At 40.8% G+C, this 19,622-nt stretch overlaps 1 protein-coding gene across 2 annotated transcripts in view; it reads left to right on the top strand.

Moving 5' to 3' along the window:
• The window catches only part of lpp (LIM domain containing preferred translocation partner in lipoma), a 176,730-nt gene that overhangs the window by 67,773 nt on the left and 89,335 nt on the right, over window positions 1-19,622 (top strand). For both annotated transcript variants that reach the window (XM_075484837.1, XM_075484838.1), the window contains 2 exons: window positions 11,091-11,194; window positions 17,025-17,147. In XM_075484837.1, coding sequence (XP_075340952.1) covers window positions 11,091-11,194; window positions 17,025-17,147 — 227 coding nt within the window. The remainder of the gene's footprint in view (window positions 1-11,090; window positions 11,195-17,024; window positions 17,148-19,622) is intronic.

Below are 19,622 nucleotides of genomic sequence, written 5' to 3'. Positions count from 1 at the left end.
AGACTGATTCATGAACAACTTCTTATATTAGATATTCTAGTTGCCATTTCTGCATGGATGCATGTGTGGCCTGTGGATGCCCTCGGGAAAGGATCACCCACTGACCATTTCCTCAAAATGTTCAGTCAGATTAATCAGCCGACCATTTTATTAGGACTTTTCTGAGTTTTTAAAGAAAGTTGATACGTACAGGCTACAGGGTTTTCTCAAACCAGCCAAAGCAAAGAAAGCATGGCTATGTCAGACTTGCTCTGTATGATACCCCGCGGGTGTGTTAACAGTCCAGCCTAACACGCTTGTTGCTGTTAGGTGCAAAGAAAATTCAAGTTCAGGGCATTTGTGGCAGACTGCGACCGTAACAGTGAGAGTATTACAGACTTTATACTCTCAGAGTAGCTATTACTGAAACGGCTTCAGACATAAATAGCATCAAACACTGTTTTCAATCATAATTGAAGCATCATAATCACGACTTGAAATTTTGATCAAGTCATTTGATCTCTTTCAACAACCTACAGTGAAAGTTTTGATTTGAGGCTCTCTTCTTTGATGTGATGGACTTTGCCAAGAACAGTTTGCATCACACCCCCATACACACACACACGCACGCCCATACACACACACACACACACACACACACACACACACACACACACACACACGCACGCCCCCCTCCCCATCTCGAATTTTAAATTGGACTGTTATTTAATCAAGAAAAACCTCGTTGCTGCTGTTTATTTTCACATCTGTACTTGTGAACCACTCCAAGTGATTATTATTGTCATTAAAGCCAAAATGTGGCTTCACCATGTAAAACCACCGCCACTGTCTCTTTTTCCACAATTATTCATTGTCCGGGTATTAAGAGGATTAATAAACGATGTAGCTTGAAGTTAGGATGTATTTGGAGATAATTACTATGTTGGACTTTGTGATGTAAATGTTTGGCTTTTTATGGGCTTAGAAATGTTAAATGTATCAAAAGAGTGTGTGTGTACATGTGTGTGTTTACATCTGTTGTAAGGGTTAAATGTTGCATTACATTACTCTTTAAATCTAATTTCCTAAAGGGTGCAGCCTCCTCATTTAATATTCCATTAAAACCTGAACATTTAATAACGACACTTGCTGTTATCAGCATTTTAAACATGCATATATCAACAGCAGAGCCATCTGCAGACATCTCTACTTGTCAAAGGATAAGACGTCTTTATGAACAGATAATCTGGGCTTCTCCTCATTTTTTTTAAAAATGTAATTCTTTTATATCAAATGTGGGGACTGTCTGATATAGAATTGAGGATTAGCATAAAAATTAGGGACAAGTCAACTTGGCAGAGCGCCTCGTTGGCCCTTTTGTCTCGCAGGGGCCGGTATCGGGGCTGGAATGAGCAGTCTGAGGTCATGTTTATTATGTGGACAAAGAAGCCAGTGCAGGCGGGGTGGCTCGCAGGGAGCTAGGTTTGCCCTGAGATAATTCTTTTTAGGTTGAACTTGTTCTGATTAAAGCTCAGCAGGAGGAGGTGAATTCTCAGACAGTGACCCTTTACTCAAAAATTCTTTACAACAGATACGATTTTAGGGTTTAGGTTGATCTTATGTGCTACATGCATCATAGGGAGGTCACACTTGATTGCTTTTGTGCAGAGCAGCTTGTGCTCCAGTTCTTTCGTATAGGCTCTTTGCAACGTTTTTGAAGGTTTAAAGAAACTGCAAAAGGTGAGCTGCTATAAATGTCATGGGTGCGTGATTAAAATCAAGGTGCAACATCTTTTAGGAAATCCTTCACCAGATACTGCAATCCAGTGCAACATTCCTGCAATATAAACAACCTGTCTGACGCATGTTCGTCTCAGTTTAGTTAAAGAACAGAATTGACAGCATGTCATGTAATGTACTCTGTCAAGCTCTGAAAATAGTTGAAAAAGCCTTCAAGTTATTGTTAAGTTATTGCAAACGCTGTCTTGAAGACTAAATCACAAAGACACGAGGGAAACCTCGTGTCACTTTTTTAAATTTAAATGTACTCGTGTTACTGGATATCAGTGCAGTGCAGTTCTCTGTGGAACTTCTCTGTTTTGGGGTAAACCGGGCGTTAAACGTGACCTTGAGAACAGAGATCAGATTCCAGCAGCAGACCAGGCATTCACTTTCTGCTCGGTCTGACTCTGCTTAGGTTTCACACCGGCATCGTCTTTATCTTCTGTTTTTCGCCGTGTGCATGTGAAATCTCTGGATCTCTTGAATAATTTTTGTCTGTTCACAATGATCGTAGATAAGTTTTAAACGGGGCTTCTTTTTTTTTCCCTGACTGAAATTAATGTAAATATGCATATGGCGTGACCAAAAATTGTCAGACACCACAAGAAAATGAATCACTCTGTAATGAGTCATCTTTAGCTTTTTCATTCATATTTTTATTTTAGGAAATTAAGATTAATAACCTGCTCTGGTGGGAATGCAATTTCTTTAAAAAAAAAAAAAAAAAAAAAGCCTGAAACCCATCTTTTTAAATGCTGCCATCTTTTTGTTACTGCAACACGCAACATTTGTTTTGTAATGTCTGGCTCTGTAAGTTTTTGTTTTGGGCCAATCATAGTGAAAGTTAAACATCCGAGAAGTGCTGCTTTTGTTTCAAAAGGAACAAGGTTTATTGCCACGTTTCTCCAAACCTGCTAATTATTTGCTCAGAGCAGTTCAAAAAGTATCAAACATGTGCATAAGCTGTTTTTATTCCTCCCTGCTTGACTGGCCAGAGGCAAACTGACTACCGGTTGTTATGTCAGAGTCCCTCATGGGTGTCACCAGGAGAATTTACAGGAAATCCACCAATGAGTGTGTCAGCGTCCCCATAGATACCACAGGCTCATGCTCTCAGCAAATTCAAAGGCAACTTTTATCTAAGTGCAACACAACACTTACTGTACCTCAACTACTTGTTGTGTTCATCCTGCAGTGTGCGCACAGTCTGCTTAAAAGTTTCATACATTGCTGTTTTCACTCTTACAATGTTTTTAGAATATCTTATTTTTTTTTTCTTTGTGGTGTAACCCGTTGCCATTATTTTTGAATCTGATATGGCCAGAATGAGACTTTTCACTTCTCTAAATCTCGCTAAGTCTGTAAGTTTGTAGTGTTGTGACAATATTTTTCTTCACATCCTCTCTGCAATTTCACGCTTTTGTCTGTATGCCCAAAGGAAGTTCAAATGCTGAGTAAGAAGTTAAAGAATTAACTTACACTTGAGAAATTTTTGTTCATCTAATCGACCGCTAATTATGCAGCAGGCTGTATAGCTAGATTTTTAACGGCAGATCTGCAGGCCAGTATTTAAAACCATCCAATATTTATGAGTTTTGACTTTGGACGTAAAGTTGTTACATTGGAAAAGGAGAAATTTAGCTTTTATTTCATTTTCTTCGGTGACCAAGCCCCTTAAATTAGGGATTTTTCCAGTACTGTAAATTTTCAGTTCCAGTTGACACCGTTCTGCTTGACGCTCTCACCGTACACAACAGAAGTCAAATGTCAGATAACTGGATATTGCAGCTTAAGTGGTTCCAACACGAAGGAGCAGCAGTTGTACCCTGCTGTCCCTCTGGATGTTTGAGCTCCACACTTTTATCTGCAAGCTTGGGCATCGCCACTTTGTTGAAGAAGCACGTTTCGGCCGTTTGAATTTGTAATATCACTCTCTACCCAAAGGTCATGTCCATATATAAGGACTGGAATTCATATCAACTGGTAAATTGGAAACTTTTCCCTCTGCCTCAACTCTTAGCTCATTAAAACCTTCAACACTGGGTTCTTTTAGTCATTATCTTTGTACTTTGTGCTGATTACATACTTCATGCTAAATCACATTGTTTTGATAACCAAGTGTCATAAAACAAACTTCAGGCCAGACTGATCAGACAAAATGCTGCCTGCTTTTGTTGAAATTCTAAATGCATTGTCCTGTTCAGTTGTGGAAGTTCATCCAAAGCAAAAGTCTCCACAGAGTGATGCTGCCATCACCATGTGTGACTATAGGGATGATATTAATAAGCTAATGTTCAGAACATTTTCTTCTTTCACACATGAGATTCTAGTGAGGAAGGGGTTCTTTCCCGCTATTCCAGCGTAAAGTCCTGATTGGTGGAGTGCTGCACTGATTTCTGTCCTTCTGTAATGTCCTACCATCTCCGCAAATAATTTCTGGATCTCATTCATAGAAGGGCTACACATTATATAAAAGATGTACCGTCATTGTGATGTCAACAGACATTATGTCAATATGGCGGGAGACTGCTTGGACTGCAGTAATTGGTCGGCCGCACTGTTTTCATAGCAGACAGTTTGACTGGAAATAGTAGGATAAGCACAGGCGTATCTATTTCTACAAGTAGCCAGCACGCATTAAGAAGTGGAATGCAGTGTCCTTTAGAAACACCCGAGCTGAACACTATATACTGAAGCATGTCTGTGTATCACAATTTGTGCTGTCATCACAATGTTCTACTGTGCTAATGCGTATCACATATTGTCCTCCTTCAGCCAGACAATCCTGTCTGGGTTTCACATCAGCCGCTGTGAGATCTGGCGGACAAGCGGTTACCTTTTTATAATTATGTCCAATGGGTTCAACTAACCGCAGACATCTCACAGACCATTTGTAGAAGTAGCTGCAGCAGAGCCCAGTATAACAAACACCCAAAATAACCTCAAAACTTTCCATCTGCTCCGTATTGAGGAACATCTTTTGCCCAAGAAGGTGGGGTTTGGACCCTTCTCATGATCGTGATGAGGATTTAATTTCATGAAGAGGCAGATGATACAGTTTCAGCTGACTGATCAGTAGTTTTTGTTGCCTCTTGTTCGTGTATCTCTGTATCTCATAGTTTGATTCGCGGCTCGCAATTTTGCTGAACAGTTTCTTTAAATGACTCTTTAAATTCTTGGGGTCAAACATCATCTTTACCAGATTAATGCAGTGAATGTAAATGCATTGATAAGCAGTTCTTACATCTGTATGTGGTTCCCAGATATTTGATAACATGTCAGGCAAGACCCGTAAAAGTCTTCATAAAGAAGAAGAAGACACATAATGAATGAAACATCTATTAAACGGTAATTATGCTTGAACGCCTTTACAGCCTTGAACTGTAGTCACTGGCATGGGAATACCCTCCTCACTGGTGTGTCACTTTAATAGATTAGAAAGCCAGAAGTTAAAGGTGATGCCTCACGTAGAGTGTGACACTTGTATCAGAGATAAGTGGCTCTGCTGTAGGTTTACAATAGGTTCCCGTCACAGCTGAGGCTGCTTGGAAACGGTTTATGTTATGAAACTAGCAGAGTTTACACAGCAGTGACATTTGACTGGCTCCATTTACTCTCTGTCAGGCGTGTTTATAAGAAATAACATCAAAGCTCCCCTCTCTACCTTTGATGAATCACATTTTCTCTCATCAGAAAACCTCACTAAACACATATTTCAAAAGACTAATTGATCAGCCAATTTATTGTTTCAAGCGTTTAGAAAAAGAGAGAAAAAAAAGCGACACTTTGACTTTAAGCCATTCACCTTTTCTCAGTATTCTCTTTCTCAGCTTTTATGCAGAAACATAATCTGTCTATTGTGCCTGATCTCGGTTTCGCATCCCGTGGGATTTCTCCGTCGAGAAGCAAGGAGCCAATTTCACTCTACGCCTTTACACTTAAAACAAGTCTATCTCCAAAGGCTTCAAATCCCTCCTTTGCATCTCTAAACCAAATGAAGTCATAAATCACTCTTCTATACATATCATGCTAATTAAGAGCTGGGCTCAGCTGCTCTTCTCCAGCGGAAGATGGAATAAAACAGGTCCATAATTATGTCAAAACAATGTGCTCCCAACCTCTGCCGCAGCTCATTTGGAACGTGTATATGGAGATAAAACATGTGGACTGACACCGAGGACTATGGGTGGAAGGGGCTCTGGATTTTTCATTCTGAAAATTAGAAAAACCTCTGCTTAGCTTTTCTTTTAAAACAAGTTTGTCTTTAAGCAGTGAGGTACAAGAGAAGTTCTTTACCCTCCATCCATGTGATCCTAAAGAGTCACATCTTTGACTCGAGGGCCAGTGACTCTCACGTTGCTAACAACCCCACAACAGGTTGAATACCTGCGACTCCCCGGCAGCAGTTGGAACTGAGGAAGTCCACTTTCTCACTGCTGAAGGTCTTACAATTCTTTAATTACACACTAAGTGTGTGACTCTTCAGTTCAGACTGTGTGACACATGTGGACCCACACTGTCTCCCTCTCCTGCCCTTATTTTGGCTTCACATTAGAAGCTAACAGACACCAGTGGCTCCGGGTCTCAGCCATAAATCCAGTTAAGGTTGTTGGAGATGATTTACGCAGCCAAAAACACACACTCCCTGTATTTTAGGTTTCTTCACTTTGCACTCTTACTGTTGCAAACGGTTTCTGTCAGTAAAAATGTGGGATGCATTCTGAGAAAGGCAGTCCTATTCAGTGCCGGGCTTTGTCCTAAGTCCTCTCAGGCCAGATGGCCGCCGCTTACACACGTATAACTCTAATATTGTGCATATTTAAATCTGTAAACATATGCTCAACCTTCAGTGTTCAGTCTTCCTCCCCCACAGAATTGACAAATCCTTACCGCAGAACAGAACTACTTCAAAATAAGTCATACGCACACGCACACACACACACACACACACACACACACACACACACACACACACACACACACACACACACACACGCGCACACACTCTCTGCTGCTATCTTTTGTTTACAGTTTACAGTGCAATATCACATTAATTCAAGTAGCAAACTATCATCATTAATTATCATCCATATATGGTAACGTAAATGTTAATAAATGTGTCACTCATGTGAAAACAAAGTTTGATATTAGTGCCGATGTCACAGCTGGATCCATCTCTTCCCTCTCATCCTCCCCTTCGCAGCGCTCGTGTTCCCTATAACCAATTAGACCTCTCATGGTCTCTCAAATAACTTTAATCACTGATTAGGATTCATTGTTCAGAAAGCAGCTACTTAAAAGTAATTGCTCAATAAAGAGAGGGGAAGTTGTCGTATTAAGTAGGTGTTCCTGCTGCTTCTCTCATTAGTGCTCACTTGGAGCTTTCATCTCCCCATTGTCACAAATGGAGTCGGCTTCATTCACAGCACAGGAACCCTTCTCACTCGGCCTGATGTGCGCAGCTTAAAAGCAAGACGCCATTAGTGCAGAACAGACCCGCAGAACAGAGAGTTCTCGTCTGCTCGAAACCTTGGCAGATTTATTACAAATAGAAAAACTTGGTGAGGCACGCGCAGTGAAGTTTTTGGGGAGCAAAGGGGGTACGATACCTGGCTGGGTTTTATTTTTCAGAAATCACAGCTGCTCGTTCATGCTGAGAGGTGAAGATGTGGAAAGGAGCAAAAAAGACAAAAATGGCAGACGGTGCTCACAGTATAGGCCGTATGAGTTTATTTTAGTTCTCCTCAGACATTTATGTCAAGATTTCACAGCAGGTGAGAAAGATGTTGTATTTAGATGAGGATAAAGACGGCTCAGATATGTCCTCTCGTAAAGCAGAAGTGGTAAAAAGCGGAGAAAACACAGATGACGTCCATTTAGAATTCCTGTTTACACTGCAAATGGTTTCCCCCATCATTATTCTGAACAAGCAGCACGCTTTAATATGAAAATGAATTCTGAAATAACTTCACTCTGTATTATGGCCTCCTCGCACATTTTCTCTTTGTTTTGGGGCACTTTTGTGCAGGTAATTCTTATAAAGATGGTAACAACAACGTAGATAATAAAGTGTGTGGTAAGTAAAATTCAGTGTAAACTGAAAAGAAAGAAAACTTCACTGATAAAGTCAGTAAAATTCTGATTATTTAGATGGACTCCCTGTTTGAATATCTGATCAGTCACGTGTTTTTAAAGAATAGCTGAAAAATAGTGGAAAAACAGACCCTGACATTTAGTCTCTGCAATAAATGTTGCAATCTGAAAAGTACACAATACGTTGTCATTAGTATGAATGGTTCTAGGATTATTTTTGAAAGTTTGCACCTGCATAGAAAGTTAACTTTATTTGAACGTTATTTCATAAACACCAGACAGAGGACACTCCCCTTTGCTCCAGACCCACGGGCTGCTAACCCTAACCCTAAAGAGTGACATTATTTCCAGCGCTGCAGACCGCTGCTGAAATGTGTAGGCGCGCTGCACACCTGTAATGTTCAGGTGTTTCCGAGCAAAAGGAGAGAAAGCTGCGCACCTGCTTGCATTAGATGCACCAACTGTCATAACTATATCCTTCATCTCAGTGTTTTTGAGTGAATAATTTCATAAAGACTTCTCTACATGTGTAGCTTGATGTGATGTGAGTTAATTTGTCTTACTTCATGTCCTTGCGCTCTTTGCGGGGCCGAAGCAAATATCGCACTGTCCCGTTTTATAGAGTGTGCAATTATGGAAATTGGCCGTAGCATTACATGGTTCTTGATTCGAGAGGCAAGGTTTCTATGAGACGACTGTTTCTCTGCTGACCCTGAATTAGCCACTAACGACTTCAAGGTTGAGCACAGCCATCTGCAAGAAAATGGTTTTGCTTTGAAGGACTGCGACTGCGGGGAACACACACACCTCCAGCGACGAACAAATGAACACATTTCAGTCCTAAATAAAGGAAAATAAAGTCAAATTAACCAGAAAGATCCTTTCAGCAAAGATGCTTAATGACCTCTGATTCAGCTCCAAGTCGTGCTCTCCACTGCTCCACATACAGATCTGTTCAATAAAACATGCCTCTCTGAAACATTTACAACTCTTGTGTTTTCATGAAATGATGAGTCCAAAAGATCTTTGATGTTTGGGAGAGATGTACATGAAACTTAATGTTTCAATTCTCTGTAAGCCACAACTTACAAGTGACTTAAATTGTGGCAGAAAGGATCTGAGGAGCAGGAGGAGGCGTGAAGGGGAGGGTCGGCCGGGGCAGAGGGGCACATTTTCGGTTCTCTCCCAGAGGTTCAGAGGTGCCGTTTCTCAGCTGTTTTAGTGGAGGTCGCAAGGTTATTACATAAACAATTCACACGGACGCCCTCATACGCCCAGCGGGGATGTTTAATGCAGTGCTCACAATTTTTTTTTAATGTAGCATTGCTCAAGACGCAGACGAGTCCAATGTGAGGCGTGCTGCATTATCTTTCTCTCCTCACTTCTTCCGCCTGTTTTGTCGAGGCAGCTGAAAACCACGCTTAATTAATTTGGTCAGCTGCCTTGGATAAACTACACTGATGACATCAATTAGATTCTAATGAAAACAGATAAAAGCCATGGAAAGCAAATGGAATTTCTGAACAGGACTCATCAAAGTCTCAGCATTGGAACAAATTCCCATTACGTCTCATAAAGGCTTTTAATTTGCAAAGCTCATGTCTGGTTTGGTACTTAGAAGTACATGGTCAAATGATTCAGTCTTAAGTCCTGTGCCGAGAGAAGCCAAATCAGAATTTAATTTGGCTCGGAACTCCTTATCCTGTCTGAAACATGTGGCAGGATGCAATCCTTGGATTAGAGTGGACTTCAGAACTACACATTTGGCTTGTTTCTCCTCCTCTGGCACAGCAAACACCTAGTCTGCTCGTTTGTAACACGACATTAACATTTTCAATCTCAGGGAAGGGGAAAAAAAAAACCTCACATCCTTATTCCAGATTTGTACTTCTTAGTTCACCAAATTGCTGCAATTATGTGTGTCAGTCTGTTGATGCGGGATAACGAGCTTCTTTGTCTCTTTCATTCTCCTCTCTCTCTAATAACTGTATGACCTCTTTCAAATGATTTGATTTTACAGCTTAAGACAGAAAACAGTTCAGGCAAATTAAGATGAATCAATGAATTTCTCCGTGTTGGGTTTTCTCAACACTTTGTAGAGACACTGCTTTTAAAACATGCACTTTACTTACGGAAGAAATTCGGTTCAACTTTAGTGTGTTTAGAAAAAATAAACGAATTTAATGTAACACTCATAGAGGGTGACACGCCCCTTTGTTTTAATTACACTTCTTAGTCGTTTGGGAGCTGTCTTACACTCACATGGATCAGGGGCGGACTATGTTGAGTGAAAATGGTTTTCCATGTGCCTGTATTGATCCTGGTGGAATATATTTTTCTCCGCCGCTGTGGCCTGAGGTTTAAAGGTCATGTGTATCCAACGGTAGTTTCTATTTGAGGCCTTTGCGCGCTGAAATTTGCCCAGATTTCCTGATCTTTTCACAATTTTTAAAAGAAAATGTATATTTTTTCAACTTACTGATGATTCTCTGACAGAGTTTGACTCAAAGTGGGGAACCCTGACCTTTCGTTGGACACTCCTTTTATGCCCAATGCTGACACCCTCACCTGTCACCAGTTAACGTGCCGATTGTAGAATCTTCCAGAACACTCTAACTTGTGTATTCTGTGAATCATTCTGTATTTATTTGCCTCTTTCCCGATATTTTTGGAGTGTGTTGGAAGCATCAAATTTTAAATTTGCTTATACTTTTTTCTTAACAGTGAAGTTGATCAGTGAAAATGAATTACAAATTGAAGATTTTATGCATTTTTTAAAAATCTTTCCATCTGTTGTGGAAATTTAGGTTTGTACCGTACTATATACATCAATATTTCAAACAGTTTCAGTGCAAAGCTACTTAAATTCTGTCCAAACACAGATGAAAGTGTATTATTTTCTTCTACTAACAGAAAAAGTGCTGTCAGGCTGCATTAAATCACTAGACTGTTACATTCATCAGCATGCAGGACTCTGCGGAGCCATAAGTTCAGTGAACTTACTTTGTCTTTAACTGTGACTGTGCATGACTGTTTATCCATACATTTTTAACTCTGTACACCTGCAGCACCAGTTGTTTCAAATCAGAACGTTTATTTTGTTTTTTGTTAATTCAGCAGATGCAGCGTGTCTTCTTTCAGAAATGTGACAGTTTGGCTGTAGAAAAAAGGGGAAGTATTTAATAAGCCGTTTTTGTTCTTCTTGGTGCGTGTGTGTCTGTCTGTGTCCATCCCAGTGGACTACCCTCCCCCTCCACCACCTGCCGAAGAGTCAACCGGTTTCCAATCATCGCCTGGCTCCTTCCCCCCTCCACCGCTGGCAAACTCCTACGATTATCAGGTGAGAGAACCTGCTGTTGTATCAAATTTTCTTGCTCGTCAGTAACTCTCAAAGAGTCAGCACAGAGAGCAAACACAGCCATGAGCCCAGCGCCGACTTCATGCACCAAGTCCAGCAGAGCTGTCGATCTGTTTGAGCTGCAGCCAACTGCAGAGGCGTCCAGCCCCAGATGCTGCCCAGAGCAAGCCACTCTTAACTCTCAGACCCACACACAGATATACTTGCTTCATCGCCTCTGAGGGTTCTAATGCTGCATGGATGGAAGGCTGACACCTATTGGTGGAGCTTGGTCATTCATTTTTGCCTTGCTGCACATAACAGCCACAGGCATTTGGCCCCTCTTGGATATCTGGCCTCTATGCTCTGACGGACTCTCTCAGCACTTGACCTCTGCTGAGAAATCCTCCAAGTGCTTCACATTCCTTTGTTTGGTGTAAGCAGGAAGAAGTCTCTTCAAGCCCATCATTTGATCTGACCAGTTTTCTGTCCTAAATGAATGTTTCCTATGCGAGTTTGGAGACAGAAGAAAAGTTATGTGTGTGAACATTCATGGACGCTTTCAGTACAAACTGTAGCCATACTAAATACAGGAATGCTCTCAGGTTTAGCATTCTCATATACTTTCAAGTGGTGCAATGGCCTTATTGTAAACTACAGCCACATTCACACTTAGATATGTTAAAAGGTGCAGTGCAGTGACACTTGTTGTGTCAGGATTTTGCTTCACCAAAGGAATGTTAGGTTCAGCCAGACAGCAGAGCTGCTTCCCCTTAACCCATTTAGAGCTGGCAGGGCCCAAAGAGACATGAGCAGTTAGGAATGCTGTAAACCCTCAACAAAATGAACTTCCCTTACTAGAAATCTACAAAAACATTTCAGCAAATCATCAAAAGCTCAACACAAGCCCTTTGATTTTATCAAGTTAAATCACAATAGCTGTTTCACAACTTCAAACTTGCCATTTTGAAAAATCATCTCACTGAACTCCAAGTGCTCGTCAGTGATGAACACTGATCTGCTTCTTTGGACTTTCAGTTTTAGATTTGCACTGCACACCTATCTGTGTGGAACTGCTCTCTGGTGTCTGATCCTTTAAGCAAAGGCTCCCACTGACAATTGTTGGTATTTGAGTTGAACCCTTCTGCCTTAGTCATCAGTTGCACTTTTACAAGAGCTGCGTGCATGTGATTGTTCTGAGTAAAACTGGATATAATCAGAAATTCATTAAGTTTATTAGAAGTCATAAACGGCAGCAGCAGAACAAACCACTTTTTGTTCTAAGTTTCCTCTAAGCATGTGTGGTATTTCTGGTGACGTAAGTTAGTTTTTTTTCTTCTTCTTTTTTCCAGCTTCATAAAAGGAACCAATTTCCCCACTTAGTTGTCAACATTGGTGTTAGAAAAGCGATCGTACATCTCAAAGGACAGCTACACAAATGTTCAAATCCGTCATGAAAATTGGCTTTTAAAAGATGTACGAGTAGTTGGGAGACAAAATGGACAGGTTTACTGTTGTGAAAAATGTAACAAAAAGTTTACCTGAGCCTCTAGAAGTCAGAGACAGAACAGAGTTACAAGTGCCGGCATCCTTCCTACAGAGTATTGGCTCGATTTTGTTTAAAGGAGTCGTATTACTCTTGTGAACTAAGTGAGATGTAGATCCATCTTTAAAATTTAAGGAAAAAATGACTTGCTTATGTTGCCACATATTCTGTCTGCATCCCCTCTTTGGAAAAAAAAAGGCAAAAAATACAATAAAACACTATCAAAAAGCAACTAAAAATGCAAACAGGTTTTAACCTCTAAACACAACCTTTTAATATTAATTCTCCACAATCTATTTACCCGACATCCTTTGCACACACTGACAAATATTTGTTCTAAAGTACATCAGTGAGAATTTTTAGGATTTGATTCGGCCTCAAACGTTGCATGGATGGATTTCAGAAGAAATAATTCCAGGATGTATTTCGCGCTACTTGATGTAAGTCGCTACCTGATGTAAGTCGCTGCCTGATGTAAGACGAGCACGCTCAAACTTTGCGGTGATGGCATAGATCTATAAAACCAAGAGACTGGTTACATATACTGTATGCTCTCATCACCTGGGTGCCAAAACTTAACTTTCATAAAATGAAAATGACACCTGCCAAGACTACATAAGTGGGCTTATTTTACGTGTGTCAGGGTCCTTGGGTGAAGTGACTGAGCGTACCCCTCTTTAGCTAAGTGTAATAGAATAGAATAGAATAACCTTTATCATCCCACTAGTTACGAAAATTGCATGTTGCAAGAAGGTATGTACAAGATGTAAAATGGTATATATACGACATTTGAACATGATAAGATGCAGGTGAAATGGTGAGTTATAGTGATGATGAGTGAGTGCGCTCATGTAGTGTTATGGAGTCCGACAGCTGCCGATAAGAATGATCTGCGGTAGCAAAGTCCCTGATGACCCTCTCTATATTCCAGCTCCTTCCCTGTTAGGAATACATTGTGTTTTTGGATATCAGATGCATTAATGCCAAAGAAACATCCAGGTTTGCTACATCTATGCAAGGTAAGGATTACGACGCATGCCTGTCTCCTATCAGGTAGTGATAGTGTTAACTAGATACCTGCAACAGAGATTGCATTATTTAAGATGAATAAAAACCCAGAATTGTACTTCAGCTTTAGGGGTTATCATCTGTGCAGCCTATATAATATGTGCAGTACCAAGCACAAATACATGACTCAAGAAAAAATAAATATAGAAATAATGAATATGAATTATATGAATATATATAAAGCTGCCCCCGCTCACGTATACTGGGACAACGACGGTGTTCCCATTAAATGCCACTGTGGAGGTGTAGCTGTAGCTGTAGCTCGACTCAGCTCTGCATGTAACTGTGCTGAATGCTTCCGCTCAGGACCTGCAAGCTCCTGCTCAGCCTACAGGTTTTTTTTTTCAATAGTTCTAATGTCTTATAAAGGCAAAGTTCTGTTTCCACAGTAGCTGCTGGAGAAGTTTTAGCTGCCATGGATTATTTTCATAAATAGTCCTCGTTTAACTCTGAACTGTAAGGAGACTTAAATTAAATGACGCATAAGAAATTAAGTGCCCAGTTAGTTTTATGTTTGCCCCAACTTCTTTTTCCCATTCTTCTGCCTATAGAGTGAATCTGACCTGGAGCTTAATTCACTAATACACGTCTGGGTTCTTAATTATTTGTCCTTTAGCTAAAGCAGAACTCTTAAACTGTTGGACACCATTCAGAAAACGGGATAGATATCAATCAAAATGTCTTGATATATTTTTCTCTGGGCTCAAGTGGAGAAATTTCATGTACTGAATGAATAAATCAGGGATTAAATGGTATTTAACTCAGGATAAGGCAGAAATATGCTCTTTATCACCCAGGCGGAGAGAGATGTCTGGATTATGACACTTAAAAGCTGAACCTTTAGCAGAGAGGGAAAGACAAATCTCTAATCTTGGCTCATGTCCACATTATGAAGCCATACACGCCAAAAAAAATTCCTGCACTACACAAAGACTGCAGTATTTCCTTTCATCCTTTTCATTATGACTGTTAAACAAGTTAGTCTGTTTTTTCCTTTGTTGATTTGAGAGAAGCTATTAGTGTTTTTTGCTTTGTTTATCCCTGCTCCTGATTGCCTTAGATGTTTTTAAGCGGCAGCTCTGCTCCAAATGGAGGCAAACCCCTGCCTGTAATAGATCGTGACAGGTAATCCAAACACATAACATTAGAGTAAGAAGCAGTCACTGATCCAACCAACTCAAAAAAAACCCGCAGGCAATTGCATGAAGTCTCCTTGCAGTTGCAGCATAGTTCAGAGGACTAAAAATACATCTGTCATTTCATGGAGAAAATTCCGGGAATTTTTGTAGAAAACCCTGCCACTAATGGTCACGTCATTTTAAGTGTTTTCCAGACTTTGTTGTAACACTTTTTTGTTTCTTTTGCCCAAGTGTTTAGTGTCTTTTCATGTGATGAGGTTGTATTTTGCTCCGAGGCAAAACAGAAAAGTGTAGATGAATAAATCAGCGGCTTCTGTTGGAACGTTACCGCTCTTTGCTGACGCTTTCAAGTTCCCTCTTGTGTGAGGAAATCACAGTAGTTCTCATTATCAGAGCATGTTTGAAATGTCAATCTAAAAAATATTAGACTTTAATTTCAAAGAATTTGGGTCTTTGTTTGAGGTCATGCTGGATGAGATTGTGAGCAAAAATATGCAAAGAGGAAGATATTGTCATTCCAAATGCGGCGAAAAAGCAGGAGGTGAACAGTGCACGGCGCTATGAAAGTTGTCTTTCAGACAATACATTGCTTCTTATTTCTCACCGTGTTTCTCACATCGAGAGGTCTCTGCTATTGATTGGCGGCTTTCAAAGGGATTGTCTGAGGGCATGGTGAAATGTGAACTTAGAAACTGTAATCCAAAGTTTAAGAAGTGTGGAGAGAATTTCTTTGAGCAGCATAGAGGCAGAATTATTTGTTGTTACTGCAGATATATCTTTAACTGTTAAGCGCAGCCGGTGAACGTAGTTTAACCCTGTCAACCCTACAACACACTCTCCCAGGCGCTTTTTGGGAATGTTGATGTTCTTCACACACTTTGATGTAGAAAATGCCCTAATGCAGCAGCCACTGACTTCTACTACAACATGGATATCACATTGTTTTTAATTTCTGTTGCAAATAAAGGTTAACTTTGCTTTTTTCTTCTTTTCTTTTGGTGATAGGTTCTCAGATTCTTATCAATTATTCGGCAATTCAGAATTTTGATGTGAAATTTTCAAATGAAATATAAACTGTGTCCAATTAGCGAATGAAGGAAGGGCGTGAAATTTTTAGACTTTCAGTGTTCCAGCTGCAGGAGCACAGTGGCCTCAATGATGCAGGAAGCTTTCAACCAGAAGGACAGAGGGTGTGGGGAAAAATCGAGTCCTTTAAAATCAGCAGTTTTTGTTTTCTAAGAACCAGGATTTATTCACAAGTATAAGTTAAAAAAAAAAAAAAAGAAAGAATTTTCAACCCCATTTTGTCTGATCTCTCATCCTTAAAAAATGAACTCCTCAGATTAGTACTTAACTGCAGTGGAAAGTGAAAAGATCAGAGCACGTTTGGACTACAGTTTCACCGCAGTGTGTGAGTGAGAGAAAAACGTTGCCTCTGATATCATCGGACCACCACGACCTTAATCTGTGGCTTGGCGGCAAAATATTCTGGAGAAATTCCAGCCAATTTGTCACAAATTTACCAAACTCCTGTTGGATTCCAATCATAAGAACAAACTGTTCCATCTCAAAACATCAGCACCACATTTAGATTTAGATCAGACCTTAGAGTACTTGTTTTGAGTCAAGAATATTCTTTTTTTATCAAATCATAACCCAACGAATCGGAATCAAACCTTTTGTTATTTGAACAGTCTCCTTATAAGGACTCTTTCAAATATTGGCTGCCTGACCAAACTGAGTAACCTTGGTCTGGAGGATGACCAAGAACCCAACACTCCCTCTACTCTACTCTCAGAGCTGGAGAACTCTCTTTGGAGATGGGAGAACCTGTTGAAGGACGACATGAGACATGAGATGGTTGTCCTTCAACAGGTTCTCCCATCTCCAAAGAGAGTTCTCCAGCTCTAAACTCAACCAATCAGACCTGTACAGCAGAGTGGTTAGACAGAGGCCTTTCTTTAGTGAAAGACCACTTGATGTTTAAAGGGCTCTGAGAGAATGAAAAATATCATTCACAGTGAAGGGAAGGGGTGTGAATGTTGTGTAATGCTGCTGTACTGGATGTTTTTTCTCGCAGATGAAAGGTCCCGAGAAGACCCTGGAAGAGAGGCGCTCTAGTCTGGATGCAGAGATCGACTCCTTGACCAGCATCCTGGAAGACCTGGAGAGCAGCTCTCCGTACAAGTCACGAAGCACACAAGTATGTCACTAACAAAACTCCACACGACCACGCTGTGCTTTCGTTTGGTTAGATTTTTAAGGCATTGGATATTGTTAGGCTTTTGTCTGGTAGCAGAAATGTCTGGTTGCTTTCCAGCAATCTTGATCCACCAATCAACAGAAATGGATTTGGAACCTTTAAAGTGATGGTTCGGAGTAGATTCACCCTAGGGTCATTTGAACCGTGACATCCAGCCAAGTAGCCCACCCGAAGTTTTTCCAATATTGGCTGAACATCAGCTGAGTTACTGAGTTATCCCGAATAGCTTAGTACAAGCGCTAACGGAACCTCGCAGTATCTCCAAAATTACCCCACTAAAATCACATGCCATGACACCAAACTTCTACAGTAGTACAAATATGGTCTGTACTCACAAAACGATGCATTTGGAAGTTTGTACATAGTCCAGGAGTTTATTATTATCAACACAAGCCTAATAGCTTCTCTGCTGCTAAAGCTGCGTCGACGTCACTTCCTTGATCTGGGAGCTTCAATGTAAGATGAGGGTTGATCTACTACTGTAGACAACAAAGCAAGGCTGCTCAATTTCTCCATTGATAAAATAAATTCACAACTCTACAACATAAAAATTCATAAAAATTCATGAAGAATATAGCATATACTTTGTTGTCTACAGTAGTAGATCAACCCTCATCTTACATTGAGGCTTCCAGATCAAGGAAGTGACGTTGACGCAGCTTTAGCAGCAGAGAAGCTATTAGGCTTGTGTTGATAATAATGAACTCCTGGACTATGTACAAACTTCCAAATGCATCGTTTTGTGAGTACAGACCATATTTATACTACTGTAGAAGTTTGGTGTCATGGCATGTGATTTTAGTGTGGTAATTTTGGAGATACTACCAGGTTCCATTAGCGCTTGTACTAAGCTATTCGGGATAACTCAGTAACTGAGCTGATGTTCAGCCAATATCGGAAAAACTTCGGGTGGGCTACTTGGCTGGATGTCACGGTTCAAATGACCCTAGGGTGAATCTACTCCGAACCATCACTTTAAGTCTGAACAAGCTTTTTTTTTTAGGTCAGGCCTACTAACATTAACTTGTTAAATTCTTTGCTTTACTACATACATTTTATGATACAAGAATGAACTGACATGGGAATAAACTTCCACTTGACTGGTTTGTTGAGGTAAACCACTTTAAGGTGGTAATTCTTGCTTCGTCAGGTTACGTGTACAGTTGGCTGAGATGCAAATGGGGTGTAAGGGTGACACTTTTTATTTACTTGAGCCGCTTTCGGACTGTAGGAACCTTTGGCAGTTCCTATAACCTTTTAATCCACGGGGCCGTTTTCTCCCGCATTCGGACATACAGGAACTCGGGACCATGGCCCTCAGTTCCTATAACCATTTTAGCTCCTTCTCCGAGGCTGGGTCTTTTCAGGGTTCTATAGGAACACATAGACGTAGGTGTTTGGTGGTTGGTAGCTACCCCCCATGTCATGCTGTCACAGCTGAAATGTTTACTCATACCACATAGACACAACTGGCGGGTGTTTAATAAGTTAAACTAACACGTTGTCTCCTTTGTCTGCGGCGCTCTGCTCTCCTTCCTTCCTTCATGAAACGAAACCTGCGCTCCATCCTTCGTCTCCTGACTCTCTCTGTGTGCTCTTCCAGCCTCGATGTTAGACTCCCAATGTGATCGTCCATGATTAATATAACCATCATGCAGACCATGAACACGGTGGCCTCCCCGCTCTCCATATTAGCTTCTTTGTGGTGTTTTTTTCTTCTCTCCCTACTTTTCGCGGGTTTTGTTTTGTTGTTGAATGTGGCGCTAAAGTAACACGTCACTGTCGCAGACGGTTGAGCTGCATCAGTCCCGACCTGATCCCGACTCATGTGCGAATGCAGACTGAAACAGTTCCGCTGGGGAAGGACAGTTATCAGAACGAAATTCGAGGAGGACCGTTCTTAGAACGGCTCTGTCCGAATGCGGCTTTGGTAGCTCAACTGATTGAGCGGGTGCCCCATATAAAGAGGCTGAAGGTCCTTGATGCAGCTGGACCAGGTTAGAGTCCCAGACCCCCTGCAGCCCCAAAAAATGCATTTACATGGACTGAATTGCACATGCACCTGGATAAAACTCTGATGAGAATCTACAATGTGCTGAATACTGATTACATGCCCATGCAGGGGAAGTGTCCCACAGCTAACCTTAAAGGTTGCATGTGTAGGAACTTCTGGTAAATAGTCCCTGCGCTTATTTCAAGGAAGTAAAAAATGATTTCGGACGTGGGTGTTTTGGACTCTGGAACTCTGTTTAGTCCCTGATTCCAGCAGTGGAAACAGAGGGGACACAGAACGGGAACCCTCTGGGAACTCGTCACTGGAAAAGGTTCCTGTGGTCAAGTCATAGCTTCTGACTACAGGACTTTTAAATCAGGACTTTTGTCTGAACATTGAGAAATTTAACATTTTTGCATAAC

The sequence above is a fragment of the Odontesthes bonariensis genome, chromosome 15, assembly GCF_027942865.1.
Source record: "Odontesthes bonariensis isolate fOdoBon6 chromosome 15, fOdoBon6.hap1, whole genome shotgun sequence".
In the NCBI taxonomy this organism is placed as follows: domain Eukaryota; kingdom Metazoa; phylum Chordata; class Actinopteri; order Atheriniformes; family Atherinopsidae; genus Odontesthes; species Odontesthes bonariensis.
Note: the sequence above shows the minus strand (reverse complement) of the source record. Positions and strands in the feature narration are given on the sequence as shown.